The sequence below is a fragment of the Sphaerodactylus townsendi genome, linkage group LG08, assembly GCF_021028975.2.
Source record: "Sphaerodactylus townsendi isolate TG3544 linkage group LG08, MPM_Stown_v2.3, whole genome shotgun sequence".
NCBI lineage: Eukaryota > Metazoa > Chordata > Lepidosauria > Squamata > Sphaerodactylidae > Sphaerodactylus > Sphaerodactylus townsendi.
The window spans coordinates 79,863,958-79,880,831 of NC_059432.1; the positions used below are offsets into that span (position 1 = coordinate 79,863,958).

The 16,874-nt window shown below is 42.2% G+C and overlaps 1 protein-coding gene across 2 annotated transcripts; it reads right to left on the minus strand.

The window, feature by feature from the left end:
- Nucleotides 1-276: 276 nt before the first annotated feature.
- Nucleotides 277-16,648, minus strand: FAM124B (family with sequence similarity 124 member B). 2 transcript variants are annotated; one of them, XM_048506234.1, is made up of 3 exons: nt 16,531-16,648; nt 5,489-6,231; nt 277-3,271 (listed from the first exon to the last, which is right to left on the minus strand). In XM_048506234.1, the coding sequence occupies exons 2-3, from the start codon at nt 6,218-6,220 to the stop codon at nt 2,618-2,620; spliced, it is 1,386 nt and encodes a 461-aa protein (XP_048362191.1). In that variant the 5' UTR covers nt 6,221-6,231; nt 16,531-16,648; the 3' UTR covers nt 277-2,617. The 2 variants fall into 2 exon arrangements, with proteins under 2 accessions (XP_048362191.1, XP_048362192.1); XM_048506235.1 differs by lacking the exon at nt 16,531-16,648 and adding an exon at nt 6,653-6,716.
- Nucleotides 16,649-16,874: the final 226 nt, after the last annotated feature.

The following is a 16,874-nucleotide window of genomic DNA, read 5'->3' on the forward strand; positions in this document are numbered from 1 at the left end:
TTTTTCTCTTGGCTCCCCACCTAAAGAATTTTCCAGTTTCCTTCAACTGCACAGGGCAAGACTTAGGAACACATCAAGCAAAGTTTCCAGGCTAGGACTACAGAATATATTGTGTTGATTTAACCTCCATAGCACAGACACTTCTATAGAATTCTGGTCTGAATGGCATTCTATCAAAAAGGGAAACGACAACAATAGATAATAATTGGTGAGGCCTCAATTTGCAAATAAACAAATAGGATGAACCTTCTTTCATCAGGCGTTAAGAAAACTGCATGCAGAAGTATACATTTTATTTGAACAAACAGCATTCTATGTTTTCTGTGTAACACGGAACAGCCAGAGAAGAGTGTAAAAACAATACTAGTAATAACATTGTAACTAAGCAGATAACCTCATTCTCTTGATGGTCATATCTCTACTGTAAATCAACTGGCTTATACAGAGTGACACTTTCCTCATCTAGTTCAACACTGGCTTCTCTAACCAACAAATAGCATCCCCAACCATTTTGAGTCTGTGGGCACTTCTGGAACTGTACAGAAAATAACGTGTGCAGCCAGACATATCTGCTACACGAGGCAGAGCCAACCACAAAATGTCAGGGAGTGAGGTTGAGCATAACTCTGATACTAACTCTTTAACATTTCAGGCAAAAGCTCTGATAAATGGGATGCCTTTTAAAATTAACATATTCTTTAAAATAAGTTCTTGCATACACACAAAACACATATTGAGCTAGCTAATTCCTCATTTGGCAATACCTATCTTCATTTTGCAAGCATCTAACACACTTAGAAGAAGAGTTTGGGTTCATACCCCACCTTTCTCAGGGTGGCTTACAAACTCCTTCTCTTCCTCTCCTCACTACAGACACCTTGTTAGATAGGTGGGGCTGAGAGTGTTCCGGAGAATTCTCTCAGCAGCCTTCACCCAGCAGCCCTCATGTGTAGGAGTGGGAAAACAAATCCAGTTCACAAGGTAAGAGTCCGCCGTTCATGTGGAGTGGGAAATCAAACCAGGTTCTCCAAATTAGAATCCACCTGGTCTTAACCACTATGCTATGCTGGCTCTCTTAGGAAAAAGAAGGGAGAAAATGATTCTTCTCCCAGCTACTGCATTCATATGGGCGCTTCTCTCAGGAGCCCAGCCATTTTCTAACTACACTATCACTTGTAGCAACAGCCAGAGCTGAAGGGTTGGTGAGGTTGGTGAGAGGTTCTTGCTTATGTGGGCAGAGAGAGATTCTGATAAAATTTTGATAGGAATATAAAAGATGTTTCGAAAAGTAACCAAAATTCAATGTAGTAATATTATCAACTTCCACCCAAATTATAACAACACATTAATGTAGATTTGATGACTTCAGTAGAAGTTTACATTAGGTGCATTAAGCATTTTAGCTGTAAAGCCTGACTGTTTATTCAGAAGCAAACCCCACAGCATTCTTAGGATATCACTGTTATTTGCCTCAGTACTTTACATAGAGCCACTGTGAGCATTATACCGTAAATGTCAGATACTCAGAAAACCCTACCTGGCCCTGCTCGCTTTGTAAGAATACTTGGCAGGTGCCAGGAAGGTGTTGACAGGTGCTATGGTGCCACAGGAACTATACTGTTGACTCTGGCTGATATCTTTCCAAGGCCTGTTACCAGAGATACTATAAAGCAGATATAGACCCTCTCCACTTATATAGCCAGCATTTGTACCTACTCTAAGAGATGTGTGTGCAGATCCAAACCACAGCTTCACTTCCACTCACCAATTCAAATTAATGGAACACTTCCATTTCCACATTTGCAGCCATTCACCACATTCCCATAGAACTGAACAGCTTAATAATTCCAGCTACCCAAAACTTGACCTCCTTGTGCTAGTAAAGTGATAGGAGCATGTCACTGACAAAAGCTCTGGTGTACAATTTCTTCAGAGTTCTGAGTATCCAGTATCATCAGGTCAGCCAGAATAGTTAGGAACAACTCTGTGGCTGAGACAGCAAGAACTCAGTGAAACATGGGCTCTTTGAGCATGTATGCCATTGTGCTGCTTTGTCAGTTCGGAGCTCTGGTCACATCGATGTATGGTTCTCCCATGCAGTAAGGTGCCTAAAATTACTGGGCCATTAGCAGCAGCACACAGAGGCTAACAGGTTTGTGACTACTATGCTTCCGATGAACTTTAGTAAATTTGGGATGGGGGAGCATTAAGTGAATGGTTTCTCATACAATAACAGTTGTTCAATATTTCAGAATATACTTGTCCGGCATATGAGTTTTCTCTTACTCACTTAAGTTAAGTGAGTTTTCTAACTCACTTAAAATATATATATATATAACTCTACAGTGCAATCCTGTGCAAAGTTTCTCCCATTGATTTCAAGGAGCTTAGACTGGACTGCAGAAGGGAATAATGTTCATGAAGAATAACTAATGCTAAATAGATTAAAAGTGCAATAATATGCAAACTACTCTTAAGCTTTCTTTTTGCACTAACAGAATAAGGTAGTATAGGCAGCTGGGGTATCTGCACAAAGACAAGGTCTTTGTGCAAGATACAGATTGCTCTCTCCATTATTTCAAAAATAAGGCACTTGGAAATCAGTTTGTATTTAAAGTCATATGAAAAATTCTTCATCCTCTTCCGTTTCATTCCTATGGGTTGCTCTTGATCTACCTAGATGAGAACCTGACTGCATCTCTCCTGATCCTTTATTCTTTATTTTGGTAATACGTAATGAGGGATCGTTTCTGTCTGCAGAGAGCAAGCTGATTCTAGAGCCAGCACCAGGGAATGAACAACATAGCTGCTGCAGGGGTGGAAGACCATCTTGCAAGTCCTTTGAGAACCTGTTTAACGGAGAGCCATCACAGTTAGAAGATTCTGCTCTATAGCCTGTATCGACATTAGTCTCTTCCTCCTTCGTGCAATGCCAGAGTTCACAACTGGAAAATCTTAACTGAGTGCTCAAGTTCATATAAGGTGGCATTAGGTCCTGCAGAGAAGAGTCTGTGGGACAATGTGACTGGGATAAAGAGCTAGACTGATTTTGTGAGGGATTGCAAATACTTCCTGGAGTGTACATCCCACTCCGTGTAGATTTGTTTTTATTCTTCACAGCTCGGAGAGTTCGATTTTTTTGCTGCGCAGGTATTTGCCTCACAGCTAACGGAGTGGGGTTAGAATAGTGGGGAAGTCTTTCTTCACTTGCATTATTGAGGCAACTGGGATTTGAATTCTGCTGTCCACTGTGTTTTGAGCTGTTTTGAACCTGAGAAAGAAAAAGCAAGGAAGTTAACAGAGCATTGCACATCAGTAATGTGATCTAAGATCATCATCCACAAATGAATGATGCAAAGATGTACTGAGAACTTCAAGTCACGAAAGCTCATGCATTATTTGAATTCTGCAAATCAATTGTATAGGTTATTCAAGCAAACATTAACAAAAGAGAATATTATCACATTATGACCTCAACATTTATAACTTGAATTCAGAGGATTCTTAGCTATTTTGCTCCAGTGTCTTGAAACATTTCAGTGAAAGTGTTTCCTGCCTTATTAGTTTTAATCAATAATGAATTATGATGTACTGACCTCCACACCAAGGAATAATATATTATCATATGAATGGAAATATGAAAAAAGGGGAGTGACATAGTGATCTGCTCCAAATTGAGCTTTGAACATAGGTCCATATTTAATACAACATGGCAGTTTCACAGTCTATGGATTTAACATGATAACACTAACAGGAAATATAGAAAAACCCGTGAGCCATTTATTTCATTGATCTGTTATTTTAATATCTTTGGGAATCAGTTATTCTACTAATGAATATTTCTGATAGACATATCTTGCCCACACTCAAAGAGACCTGTATCGTTTCATGAAGTTGAAGTCATTCATACTTTGTTCAACCATCATTTGGCTGAGCTGTAGATATGACAAGCAATCAGCAACATTTTCTATCAATACTAGCCATGGCTGTAGACCAGACTGCTTTAGGTATGAAAGCATTAACCAATCATATACGACTAGGGAATGTAGGCAAGAAAAATACAACTGCAGTTATACCATTCATGAGCAAGATCAAACAAGCTGTGAAGTTGACTTTCTCACCATCATGGACCTTTCTTGGCTCTCGAGATTCAGTAGACTGAAAGGCTGTAGTGGTTACTAGCCTGCTGGTTTACATTTACCTACATCGGGGTGCTGTGTGGTTTCCGGGCTGTATGGTTGTAATCTAGCAGCATTCTCTCCTGACATTTCACCTGCATCTGTGGCTGGCATCTTCAGAGGATCTGAAGATGCCAGCCACAGATGCAGGCGAAACGTCAGAATGCTGCTAGAACACGGCCATACAGCCCGGAAACCACACAGCACCCCAGTGATTCTAGCCGCGAAAGCCTTCGATAACACATTTACCTACATCATTCTGTAAAGCATCCTCTTGGACACTGCTTGCCACAGGTAGCCACATAGCCACTTCTAGAATCCTTAAAAGCAGTAGTTCCCAACCTTTTTTTCCACTTGTGCACCCCTTGGCAACCAATTTCCCAAAAATTGTACCCCTACTTTAGCTAATCCATTATGTAATTTTTTTCACGTACCCCAAAACACTCTGGCACATATCCCTGGGGATACATGTATCCCAGGTTAGGAACTACTGTTTTAAAGAGTTTGTTCGGCTTCTAATAGTTTTGAGCATCTATGAAGTAGCTAAAATCCATTTTAATAGTTATACTTAAGTAAATGAATATTTGGAAGGTAGATAGAACCAAAGCTGATCTAGATCTATCCATCAATGGCTATTAAATGACAACAAAATGAACTGCCCATGCACAGCAGATTATGACTGAAGTAAATAAGTGAGCCTCAGAGGGTCAGTTGATTAGGGAATAGGGGATAACAACTTGGGAAATGCACTGGCTACATGATGTTCAAGACATCTGGTTGGCCAGAAACAGGATACGTGCAGCGGAAGGAATTTACTGGATGTCATCTTAAACTGCTTAACATGATGCACTTCCATTTTGACAAAAGGCCTTCCAACCTCCCCCTTGTCAGAAACATAAATATGTGAATGAAGTTCCCTTGGACATTCTCAGAAAAAAAACAACCCTTGAAGTCCTTTCCAGTTTACATGGCATGCTGTTTGTGGAAGTGTTTTCTGGAGAAGTCCTATTTCCTACCAGACAAACCTTAGACGGGAACGATCAATAACGTGTCTCCATCAAATTGATGGCCAGTCCCAGGCACTTTACTCAAATTGCCTTCTTTTCCATTACTTCTTGTTATTAAACCCTTTCTCTCTCTAGATGAAAGGGCATGCATCCCAGATATTCCAAACTTCTAATTAGTTACATAAATGTAAAAGAAATATTTAAGAAATAGACGCCAGCAGAGATTCACAAATAATATTCTAAATATGGGTTAGAAGGATCAGACTTACTGATTTTGGCCACAACTGATCAACAGAATAATACCTGAAGCAGGATCTTGTTTCCTTCATAGTCTTCCGTTTGCCACCTAGTGCTGCTTAGAGGAACACAGGGATTAGGCAGAAGCGGAACCAGCTGCCCAATTTCATGCACTTTGAACTGCAACACCGAAGATTCCTTCAAGTCGACCAGCAGCCCAAGAGGCAGCTGTTTCAAGCAAAGCTGAACTGCGATGCTCTTTGTTGTATACAACACAAAGGCACAGAAGCTGTTTTTTTGCACCGTCGCCTCTTTCTGCAGGATCATCTCATAAAGCCTCACTGCATCATCGTAGTTGTCAAAGCTACAATAGAGTGTGATGCGCAGAATTTCAGTGCCGTAATGAACTTGTCGCACTCCCCACACTGGCATATGCTCATCCAGCCCGTAGAACTCCTGATTACCAAGGGCCTGCCAAGACAGCTTCCTGTTAGCACATTCCAGGTTGACACGGTGCCATGGTGGGTGCTGGAAAAAATCATGGATTTGGAAAATCCGTTCCTCCCCCAAGTCTTCATGCAAGAAAAGCAGAACCGAGGTCCCAGGGAATCTGGAGCTCTTCTGGCGGTACGTCTCATAATACTTAACTGGAGAAGTGACTTCTGATACAAGGAAAAGGCGTACATCCAGGCAGATCCGTTCTTGAAGCTGACTGAGGGTTTGCTGCAAGAGTAATGCATATCCAGATTTGGCAAGCAGGTGCACAGACATCACCAAAGGCTCTGCTCTTCCATCCATTGTACACTGACCTTCAAAACACAAAGTAATGACAACATTGCTGCTTCAGTGCTCATACGGTATGACTGGTGATCCCACACAAAGCCAATTAAAGAGGGAAATTAGAACTTGCAATTCCCAGCCAATTCCCATTTAAGCACTTCTGTGAACTCTACAAACCTCAATACAATACTAACACAAAGATTAATCTTCTTTTTATTGCCTGCAAATCGGGTTTATAGTTGCACATGAAAACTCAGGGGTAAGGAAAGGAGGGGAAGTTTCTTCATCTCCTGATTCCCTAGGTTGAGCTTCAGTTATATTAAAGGCCATCTCACATTTCCAAATCCCAACAGCTCCCTATAAATTTTCCTTCCGACGCAATATATTGCAAAATTAAGGATAAGGAAGAAAGCAATCATTGCAGAGATTTGATGTTATAAGCATCTATACCTTCAAATAAGATAGAAAATCACCAGCTGAAAACCAGCAGATCCCAGGTAACTGCACAACCTGCTGGACTCCAACACCATCTCTGTGAAAAAAGCATTGTGATGCTTGTGTTTTATTTAAAGCCTCAGCATTGTTTTTTTTCCCTTCAGTCTGCACACCAAGTATTTCTGCTTTACAAAGCTTGCAATTTTTTTCAGACAACACCCTTCTGGGTTCCGCAGATAAACCATTCGTTTAAAGGCCGAAAGGAAACAGGACAATTGAAAAGAAGCCAATGTGAACACTGCAGATAGCAGATATCTATCTCTAAGAAGCAATCTCAGAAAAGCCGTGACTTCAGAGGAAATGGTGTTTGAATGCCAGGTTTACACATCACACATTTAATACGGAAGGAAGGTCTGGTTCTGTGCCAATTGTATCAGTGGCTTAATTTCCGTATTTCAATCACAAGGCAATATTTGCATTCAAGTGGGCTAATCTCTAGAAATGCTTGCTAGTTGGTGTCCAGCTACCTATTTCATACATTTGGGATCAATCCTGATGTGGAAAACAGCTTTTACATAAATGCAAAACTCTGAGAAGCACTGAAACACACTCTTTACAGGCTTGCACATTTCTCTAGCAAGCGATTACAATAATTACAGAAATGGTTTTGTAATTATCATAATTAGTATGAAATGAGACAAATTCACCTTCTAAACAGCCCATAATTTAACAAATATTTTTTTCTGTTCTCTTTGTTTCATTATTGCAGTATCTCTCTGACTCTACTGGTTTCAATGCTACAAGACAGCCAGTGTTTTCCTAATGACAACACAACCTGAGAGACATTCTGGGTTTTTTTGATTGAAGCCCCACATGTGTGAGCTCTTTCAGTGCCAGTGAAGGATATGTGGTAGTACTTTGCCTTCTACTCTACTCTCAATGCCTGCCTAGCTATGCCAGATTTCTCCTTGCAGTCTGCACTCCCCTGCTTGTCTGATGCTCTAAATCTTCTCCCTCTTCCAAGCAAATCTACCTCAAGCTCTTGCTCCTCTTGCCTGTCTAAATGTCTTGCCTTCTTTTGGCCATCAAATGTCCTTTTCTTGTCCATATACCTATTCCTTGTGCTACTGTCCTTCAAGCAGAGGTGTATGGCCTACATGGGATCACCCATCTCCCTGGGCACACGACTTTTGGTCACATGGGGGGCTCCGGGCACACCCCACATGACAAAACAGCGTGCGCCCCAGCCGCACACCACCGAGCCCCGCTCCCTGCAGGGAGGTAGGGGCGGGACTCAGCAAAGGGCAGCCGCGGGGCCTGCCTGGGCCGCCCACCACCACTGACCTTCCCCCCCAGCCTCCATGCAGGCCGGCATTTGCCCTCCCAAGGAGCTGCCCTGCAAAGATCCGGGGGGTAGGGCAGGGTCCAAGTCCCCTGCACTCGAGTCCCACTCCCAACCCCTGTGCAGTCCGGCTTTTGCCCTCCTCAGGCCCTGGGAACAGCAGGAGTCGACCTGCAGAGAGGCGGGGGGAACAGTCTGAGCCCTGCCCCCGAGTGGTGCTCACACAGCTATGGTAACACTCCTGAGAAGTATTATGTCAGTTCCATCAGTCATCATCTACAGGGGCCTTTTATATACAAGCAGCGTACTCAGAGCTGGACCCCCCCCCCCAACCTCCAACTGAGAAGTTTCCGCATTTTTATTGTTTGTCATCCTGGCTTTCTTCCATTCAGCCAACTATAGCTGAGCTATACAACCACTGTTCATTCTGCTTTTAAACATTTGTGCTACATGCAAGAGGATCACACAGACAGAAGATCAATACAAATAGTAACATTGCAAGCCTGGCTGGTTTGCACTGGTTGGGTCTCCCTTTAAAGGAGGATGTTCAACCTATGGCTCTAGAACCTGGATCAGCAGACAACCAGATATTATTGTATTTTTAAAAATGAAATTTAAAAATCTTTAATATATAAATTAATCAGTATGTGAAGAGAATGGCAGGCAATGATTTTAATGAGACTAAAGGGCGACTTGGACATGTTTTAAAGACAAGGAAATGACAGAGGTGAACAGATGCCAGTAACCCATGGGCATATCATGCACAGATTTATGTCCAAATCCAAATCCTTTATTAGGCATAAAACAGATTTATGTCAGTGCACTAAAACAATTGTCCAGAATGCTTCTGTGAGTATTTATTATTTATTGAGAGTACCAAATGTTTGATTTTAGGTTGTGTTTAGGCTGCAGACACTTTAATGGACTGTCAATCAACACAACAATTATCAGCACAATTGAACTGTAGATTTTCAGCTTTGCAAATGAGTGCTCACATTGGTTCTGGGTTGATCTCTCACTCTGAATTTTGACAAACTCTGGCTCTTTAGTTATAAAACGTAGTTGGCCCCTGCTTTAAACAAATAGAATAAATGTATTGTCGAAGGCTTTCACGGCTGGATTCAACTGGTTCTGGTGGGTTTTACGGGCTGTGAGGCCGTGGACTGGTAGATCTTGTTCCTAACGTTTCGCCTGCATCTGTGGCTGGCATTTCAGAGGTGTATCACAGAGGGATACACTCTGTGATACACCTCTGAAGATGCCAGCCACAGATAATGGCGAAACGTTAGGAACAAGATCCACCAGACCATGGCCACACAGCCCGGAAAACCCACCAGAACTAAATAGAATAAAAATCAGCATCAGTGTTGGAGCTATGGTTAACTAGAACATATTTAAACCATTTAGCATGGCACCCTCGTCCCCAATAGCAAGAATTAATCAATGACAATCATGACAAAGTAGATGAAACCAGGCAAGAGACTTTTCTTCACTTCATTGCAGAGCTTTGGAAGCCCTGTTCTTGACTACCAAGGGACACTTCAACATGCCAGAATCATTCTGGCCCAACGAACAAACTGCACTTCAGTTGGGGAAATACAGATTAAACCCCATTATTGCTACAGCTGCTCGGTATCATTAAGACAGGTTTGATTTGACAGGTTTGTTGCAAAGACAGAGGTAAAAGTTGCAAAACTCCTGGACAAATCAGGAGAGCTATATTATAAGTAATAGTGTAATCCCTTAAGGAGCTCTGGCATAGTCTTTCAGTGTAAAAGAAACAGTAAAAGTGACGTGACCATTACTTGGAAAAATCTGAATTTCTGAGATGAAAGTAAAACAGGCTGCAGATTCCAGCAAATTCCAAGCTCAGAGCAACAAAAAAAAAGGAAACAAAAGATAATTCTGCTTTTATTTTTGCTTCGAAAGCATATGCTGAAAACGAACTCTCTGGGGAACTTCCAAAGAAAAAAGACAGCAATTATCCTATTATCAGTAATTGCCACCTGCTTCCCGTTTCCCTGCACAAGCTTTCCGTGTGGGAGTATGCAAACAGCCTATCTTATTGAAAACTCTAATTTTCCTAAGTGTGAACCTGGTACAGCAGTTTGCCCTCTTTTCCCAGCAATTAGTCAGATAGATTTCAGCAGCAACATCGCAGAGTTTCATACACACGGTTTCATTCTGCTTCTTTTATAAACTCCACACAGAGTATTGTTTGGTCTGCGAATATTTTGTTAAAACAATCCACAATGGGATAACCACAGAGGAATGCCTAACTGAAAAGATGTGTTGAGGCACAAGGGATCAGAGCCCAGTTATTGAAATACATGGTTTTGACAGTGTTATGGCTCAAATTCAATTTCAGAAGTCTCCAGTTGGAAAACTGAAGGCTGCAAGGCTGGGAACCACCTGTCAAGTTAAAAATACTAGATTAGTTGTGTTGTTGGCCATCATTCATTATATACCCTACAGGTCCTACTTGTTACACAATTTTAGTTCCCACATTCATCTTGTAGTTTTAACACATTCCCAATCCAAAGTATTTTTTTCTCATTGTACAAACACTGATCAGCATTCTCTGAGAAGGGGAATGTGTTTGGGTTTTGTTACTGATTTAGTACTCCATGTTGGTTTCTTCCTGTCTGATTTTCCAGCTACTTACTTAAAAAAATGTACAGTGTATTATCACCTTGGCAACACAGAATTAAACATAAAATACCAATACTTTCTAAGAGGTGCAAATCAACATGACAGCACAAAACAAAGTTAAAGTTACATTAAATGATTAAAAGGGTTCCTGTGAGCAATGCCATTTGATTTCAAAATATGATGCTTTTTGGTATTTGTTTCCAAAAAGATGTTTGTACTTTACTTTGTTGTAGCCACTGCATAATTTTCTTTTTTTCTTGGGCTGTATTTTTCAATATTTTTGCATCACTTGAAGTTGTGTTTATTGCTTGGGGTTCAAGAATAAAAAAAGTTAAAAACAACACTTCACCCTTTAGAATAAAAAGCACAAGATAGCCTTATGTGAATAGCAAGTACCCTCATTTCAGGACAGTGCTTTGATTCTGTTTCAGCCCCCATTTTCACCCCATGTACAACAGGCCTTGGCAGCTTTTCCAAATGGTAATTTATATGGCCGCTGGCACTGTGTGATTCCATCTGTTTCTCTACACTCTGCTTTAGTGGTTCACTGGAGCCTTAAACACTTGGCCTGCTTTCTGATGCTAGAAACAACAACTAAACTCCCCTGAAATGGCCAGCATAATAGCTGGGAACAGGGTACTCAAAGAATGAAGCATGGCAACATCTGTGTATACAGTACTTAGAACTTCTGGGACATATCTCTAGAGTAAATAGAGAAATGCATCACCATCATGCAGAATGCTGCAAAAATAAGACAGCGCTATTTTCTTTCAAACCAGCACCCATGAAAAAAATATGCATAGGTTTTAAAATAGCTTGAGACTATTGAGTTAAAGATTGGAAGATGTTCAGATGACCCATTGCTATCTGATACGGTAGTGCTCCTCAGTTACATATGATAACGAGACTGCTGCAGGAAAATGTCAGCAAGTAATTCAGTTTCAAATAGCCATGCTATTACATAGTAGTTTCATGGCCTCCTGCGCACCTCTCACTGTCAAGAAGCCAAGAGTTTGTTTATTTTTCTGCCCAGAACATTAATCACACACTTTGCTAAAAACCTGCATTTATTTCGTAGCAGCAACATTAAAAAATTGCTGTAATGAAGAAAAATGGCAGCCATGTTGGTCCAAAGCAAACCTAAAATCAAGAAAAGAAACAATTAATTACTTTTTTATGAGGACCAACCAAAATGACACCGTGCTGTCTTTCAGGTTTTTCAAAACTCTCCACTAGGCTAGTTGTAACAAAAATAAAGGAGCGGGCAGGGAGACAGATGTCTTAGGTCATGAACTCAAGATCTGTCAGTCCCAAGACTTCTTGGTACCTTATGCTCTTTTCTTTCTTTTTATAACATTCCTCCTTATGAAAAGTTCTGGAGAGCTCAAAATTTGCCCTTTGTTTTGTATTATTCCAGTTGATCCTAATGAAAAATGTTGTATGGCTTTTGCTCTTGCTTTTGTAATGAAGCAGTATGCAACAGTGCAATAATGAACTAGACTTTAATGCTTTACAAAATATTTATTGCAAAAACTATCCCAGCTTCAGCTTTGCCTACTGTGGGACACTTTCCTTAGTGATTTCTTTAGTAACCATGGAAAAGTAAAGAACCACAATCACACACTTAGTAATACTCATTCCTGAAAATTTGAAACATGGAAACTTCCCAGTACTTGGGGTACAAAAATCCCCTTGCAGAAATATATGAAATACCAGTACCACTAGGAAAGAAAACTATGCTGGTCTTTAGTCAGCTGGTAACAAGACAGTGGTATCAAGAAAAGAATTGTACTTTACACAGTACAGAAAGAATGGAAAATACCCTACTAATTACAGTTTTTGAACTAATTTTTAGAAATTTTTTGACATCAAGCCTTTACCATATATACCGGCGTATAAGACGACTGGGCGTATAAGACAACCCCCCCCCCCTTTTCCAGTTAAAATATAGAGTTTGGGATATACTCGCCATATAAGAGTACCCGGCGTATAAGACAACCCCACACTTTACAGATGATTTCCCAGGGTTCAAAAGTAGTCTTATACGCCAGTATATACAGTAGTAGTCTTAAAAAGGAACATATATAGTTTAAGGGGGGGAATTACTTGTGACAAGTACTCTTAGTCCAATACAACGTAATGGGGGGGGGGGGGACTTTGGTTGGCTTCCACAGATGTTCCAGCCTGGGATCGCCGTCCTCCAAGCCTGCAGAATTACCAAGTCTGTTTTCCCAGTGGGGCAATTTGGACAGCAAGGCTGATTTTGCACGGGGAATGCTCTGATGCAATCGGAAATTTTGCACAGCCCCCGGTGCTGCAGCATGGTTGCAGCATGGTTGCCCCATTTCTACCCTGGAGCCACCCCGCAGCAATGGCTTTGTTCCACAAATTTCCTCAACCGCAAAGGTTGAGGTCCTTTTGAAATGCCCCTTTGTTGCTCCGGAGACTTCCTCCGGAGACTTCCACCGGTTTGCAAAACTCCTCTGTAGCATAAACGGGGTGAGTTTTCCTACCTTGCTGCTCTAACCTGCCCCACCAATGGGCAGGTGCTGAGAAGCGGTGCCCTCCCCGCCTTGCAGTGAAAAAAAAGGAGAGAGAAACCTTGGACAGAAAAGGTGCCGCGGATGGGAGGGCGGCGAGTCGCTTGAACACGCAAGGATTTTAGCTTTACATTTTAAATGGAGAGAGGGTGGAGGGCGGCAATCCCGTCGAACATACAAGGATTTTGGATTTACATCTCAGATGGAGGGGGGTGGAGGACGGGGATCCCATCACATACGCAAGGATTTTAGACGGGGGGTGGGGGCGAGAGTGTTGATTCTCAGCACCTGTTTTGTGTTCAGAGTCATGTAAAACTAAAATGGTGACAGTGAATGGGGGAAATGGGGCAAGATTCAGCCAATCCGAATGCAGGAAATGGAGGCGACCCGTGTGAAAGAGACTATGGAAGAGCTTGTGGTGCTTAATTGGTGCTTATGGGAAAGCCCAGGCTTGTGGGGAAACATTCGGGGCTTCCCACCCTGGCCCCGACTTGAGCAAAGGAAAGAGCCAGGCAGCAGTGGGGAACTACAAACAGGATGAGAAGCCCCACAGCAGGTACGCTCCCCGGCTCAGCCACGGAGCATTTAGAAAGTGCAAAATCAGCCCAAGAGGGTTTTTAAAATTATTTTCCTCCTTTCCATGCCACCTGTATTCCCTTTGGGGGTCCCTTAGTGACACTTTTGCTGTGCCATCCCCAGACACTACAGCACTCACCCCCATCTGGATTTCATTGTTACTTATCCTCCAATGTAATATATACCCTAATACATCAGCATTTTCCTTCTCTTTATAGTATACAAACAAGTCAGTCCCTATGTAAAGGAGTAAATGGACATACTCTGACATCAAAACCCTCAATATTTAAAAACTAGAGGAAGAACATTTTAATCTTCCAAGGCATTCTTTTACTTATCTAAAAAATACCATTCTCTTACAAAAGAACTTCAAAAGGAGAATTCAATGTGAAATTGCTGAATATAATTCCCTTTAAAATTCCTTTAAAAATCAAGACACCATACCCTTCAAGAATTTACAGGAGTCTGGAATTATTAATTCACTGTTTGGGCTGATATCTTACATATCTCATCTTCTTACAGATGTTAATTAGTTCAACTATATCTCTGAAATTTCCTACTGTATCTGATTCTCTCATTTTACCCTGCATTAAGCTTTACATTTTGCTTCTCTCACACCCACCGTGAGTGACTGCTTCACAGTCAACCAGCCTCTCTATTGTTAAATCCCCTCTCCACCTTTCTGCTGTATATATAAACTGGCCTGATGGATTTATACTCCGATGCACCTGATGAAGGTAGCTGGGAGTCACAAAAACTAATGCTGTAGTACAGTTTATCCATTCCATAGGACTCCCCTTGTATTCTGTTGTCAAGAGAGAGTCAAGCCATCCCAGCACTGAAATGAACAAGCAGCACTCATAAGGGCCTCAGAAAAGTTCAACTCAACATCACTCTGCAAACCTGGAGGACTCAGCAAGACAGGTATTACTAAATCTAGACCTACAGATGAGAAACAAACTTCGCAAAGAGCTCTGTGCCTCTCCTTCCATTATAAGAACCTGTGATGGTAGCCTCTTTGTACCCACTGTATTGGAGAGCATTCATCATGATTTCTCACAAGGATATATCTATTCCTGCCCCACCCCTGAGCCCACCATCTGAGGATGTTCCAAGAATCAGTATCTTCATATTAAAAAGAAAGGATTAAAGAGTTGTTCAAACTTATTGGTAGCTGTCTTATTCATTCCGTTTTACTGTTCCAAGACTACATACATAACTGTTAAGCACAGAAGAGGGCATAAGGCTATGGGACAACACTTATATTTGATCAAAATAACTCTTCCCCCCTCCCCCAAAGCCCCTGAATGACTGTGCTGCAAGAGGTGTGCAGAAACAGATGAGCGAGCTACCCTTCCCGATTGCTGGCATTCTTTCAAACAGCCTGAACCAGGTGCATCTCTAATCTCCCAACCAAAAGGTACACCCTTACATAGATTACTTGGAATTGAACTGTATAATAGTACTTGTTAGCATTATTTTCCTGTCTAAATTTAGACTGTAAGCTCCCTGGGACAGGGACCTGTCTGTCGCTTATATTACATTAAAGTGCCGCATAAACAGAGTGCTACAGAACAGTTTTTCTTTTGCCCCAAAAGTGAAGGCTCCCCTCTTCAAGATCCCACAAACCATCCTTTGATTCCTGAACAAGCACAATGCCATAGTGATGTATTAAGTTCCTGGTCAACTCCCTGATCTCCCCTCCCCCCACACCTCATTTTCCTGCAAACTGTTCACATGGCTGCTCTGAGTGAGCTGCGAACAAGGAAGCATTAGACCAAGTTAGACTTAAGTCAAAAGGTCACATTGCTCAGATCTCTGGGGAGAAGCCCATGAACACATACAAGCTGCCATAGCAACCTTTCTTTTTTTCTCCCTCTTTTGCCAGGCAGGTTAGATCATTGTAAAGAGTTCATCCCCCGACTCTTTCATTGCTTCTCAATCTACACTGGAACAGAATGGGAAGGACATAAAATATACACAAAAGCAGGGCATGAAATACTGGCTTTTTTCCTGTAAGAAATACACGACAAATCTAGATATTTCTCACTCAGAGATGAGATGTTTCTAAACGGCTGGCTTTTTAAACAGACACGCTATTCCCAGCATATTTCAGTCTGTAAACTCCTCAGGGCACAGACCTGCTGTTTTGCACTTGGTATGAACAGCGATGCTGCTAAAAATATTTGCAAACTTTGCAACCTTTAAAAAAAGAATTATTTGGGAAGAGTCCAGAATACACCAAGTTGCTAACTGAAGCCGTCTCACTCTTAAAATGACAAACGTCCTACATATAAACAGCTTAGTGCTGACAAAAACCTAGAGAGGAAAAATATCCCGGCCCTTTAACAAAGGCTGAACAAACAGAACAGACAGCCAAAGCTTTTAAAAAACGTGGAGGTAAATAGCAACACCTAATAAATAAGTTTCTATTAATGAAGCAGACTATTTTTTCCGCCAGGCTGTTGCCAGAATTTAATCTGCAAAAGAAAAAGGTCAGCCCCCCATCGCATCGGATGACTTCTTGCCACTTCCAAAAGACTTCAGGCAGCCGCCTTGTCCGTCCAACAGCCCAGAACCACACGAGAGAAGCTTTTCAGGCTGCAAAACGGATCTCAGGGCCAAATCAGCAGCAGCCCCCCCTCGACCAGCCTCATTCATGCAAAGGAAAGGGAACTACGGGACAGACAGAGGTCCAGCTGAGCTCCGCCGCCTGGAGACCGCACAACAAACCCGTTAGCAACCCCCTTCCCACCCCTCCACCCCCGGAGCCCCTCGCCTACCCGGTCTCTGCCTTCATGATGCCTGCAGCCGGAGGCAGCGCCGGAGCATCCTTTGGTCGCAGCACCTGCCTCCAGCACGAGCGCCCGCGGGCAACAAGTGGTCCCATCTCGCCACGCCCACCGCCCCTCCTCTTGCAGACAGTCCGCCCCCTCGGAGACGTCACTCCCAGCCTGGGCCTTAGTCGGGGGGTGTGTGTGTGCAGGCCACGTGGGAATGTGGCAGCGCCTCCGCCGCTCAAAACTGAGCGATTCAGTGACAGAAGTGTGGTCAAGTCGCTTCGGCCTCATGGTGACTCTATGATTCAATGCCCAGTTGAACGTCTTGTCTCGGGTCTTGTAAGCAG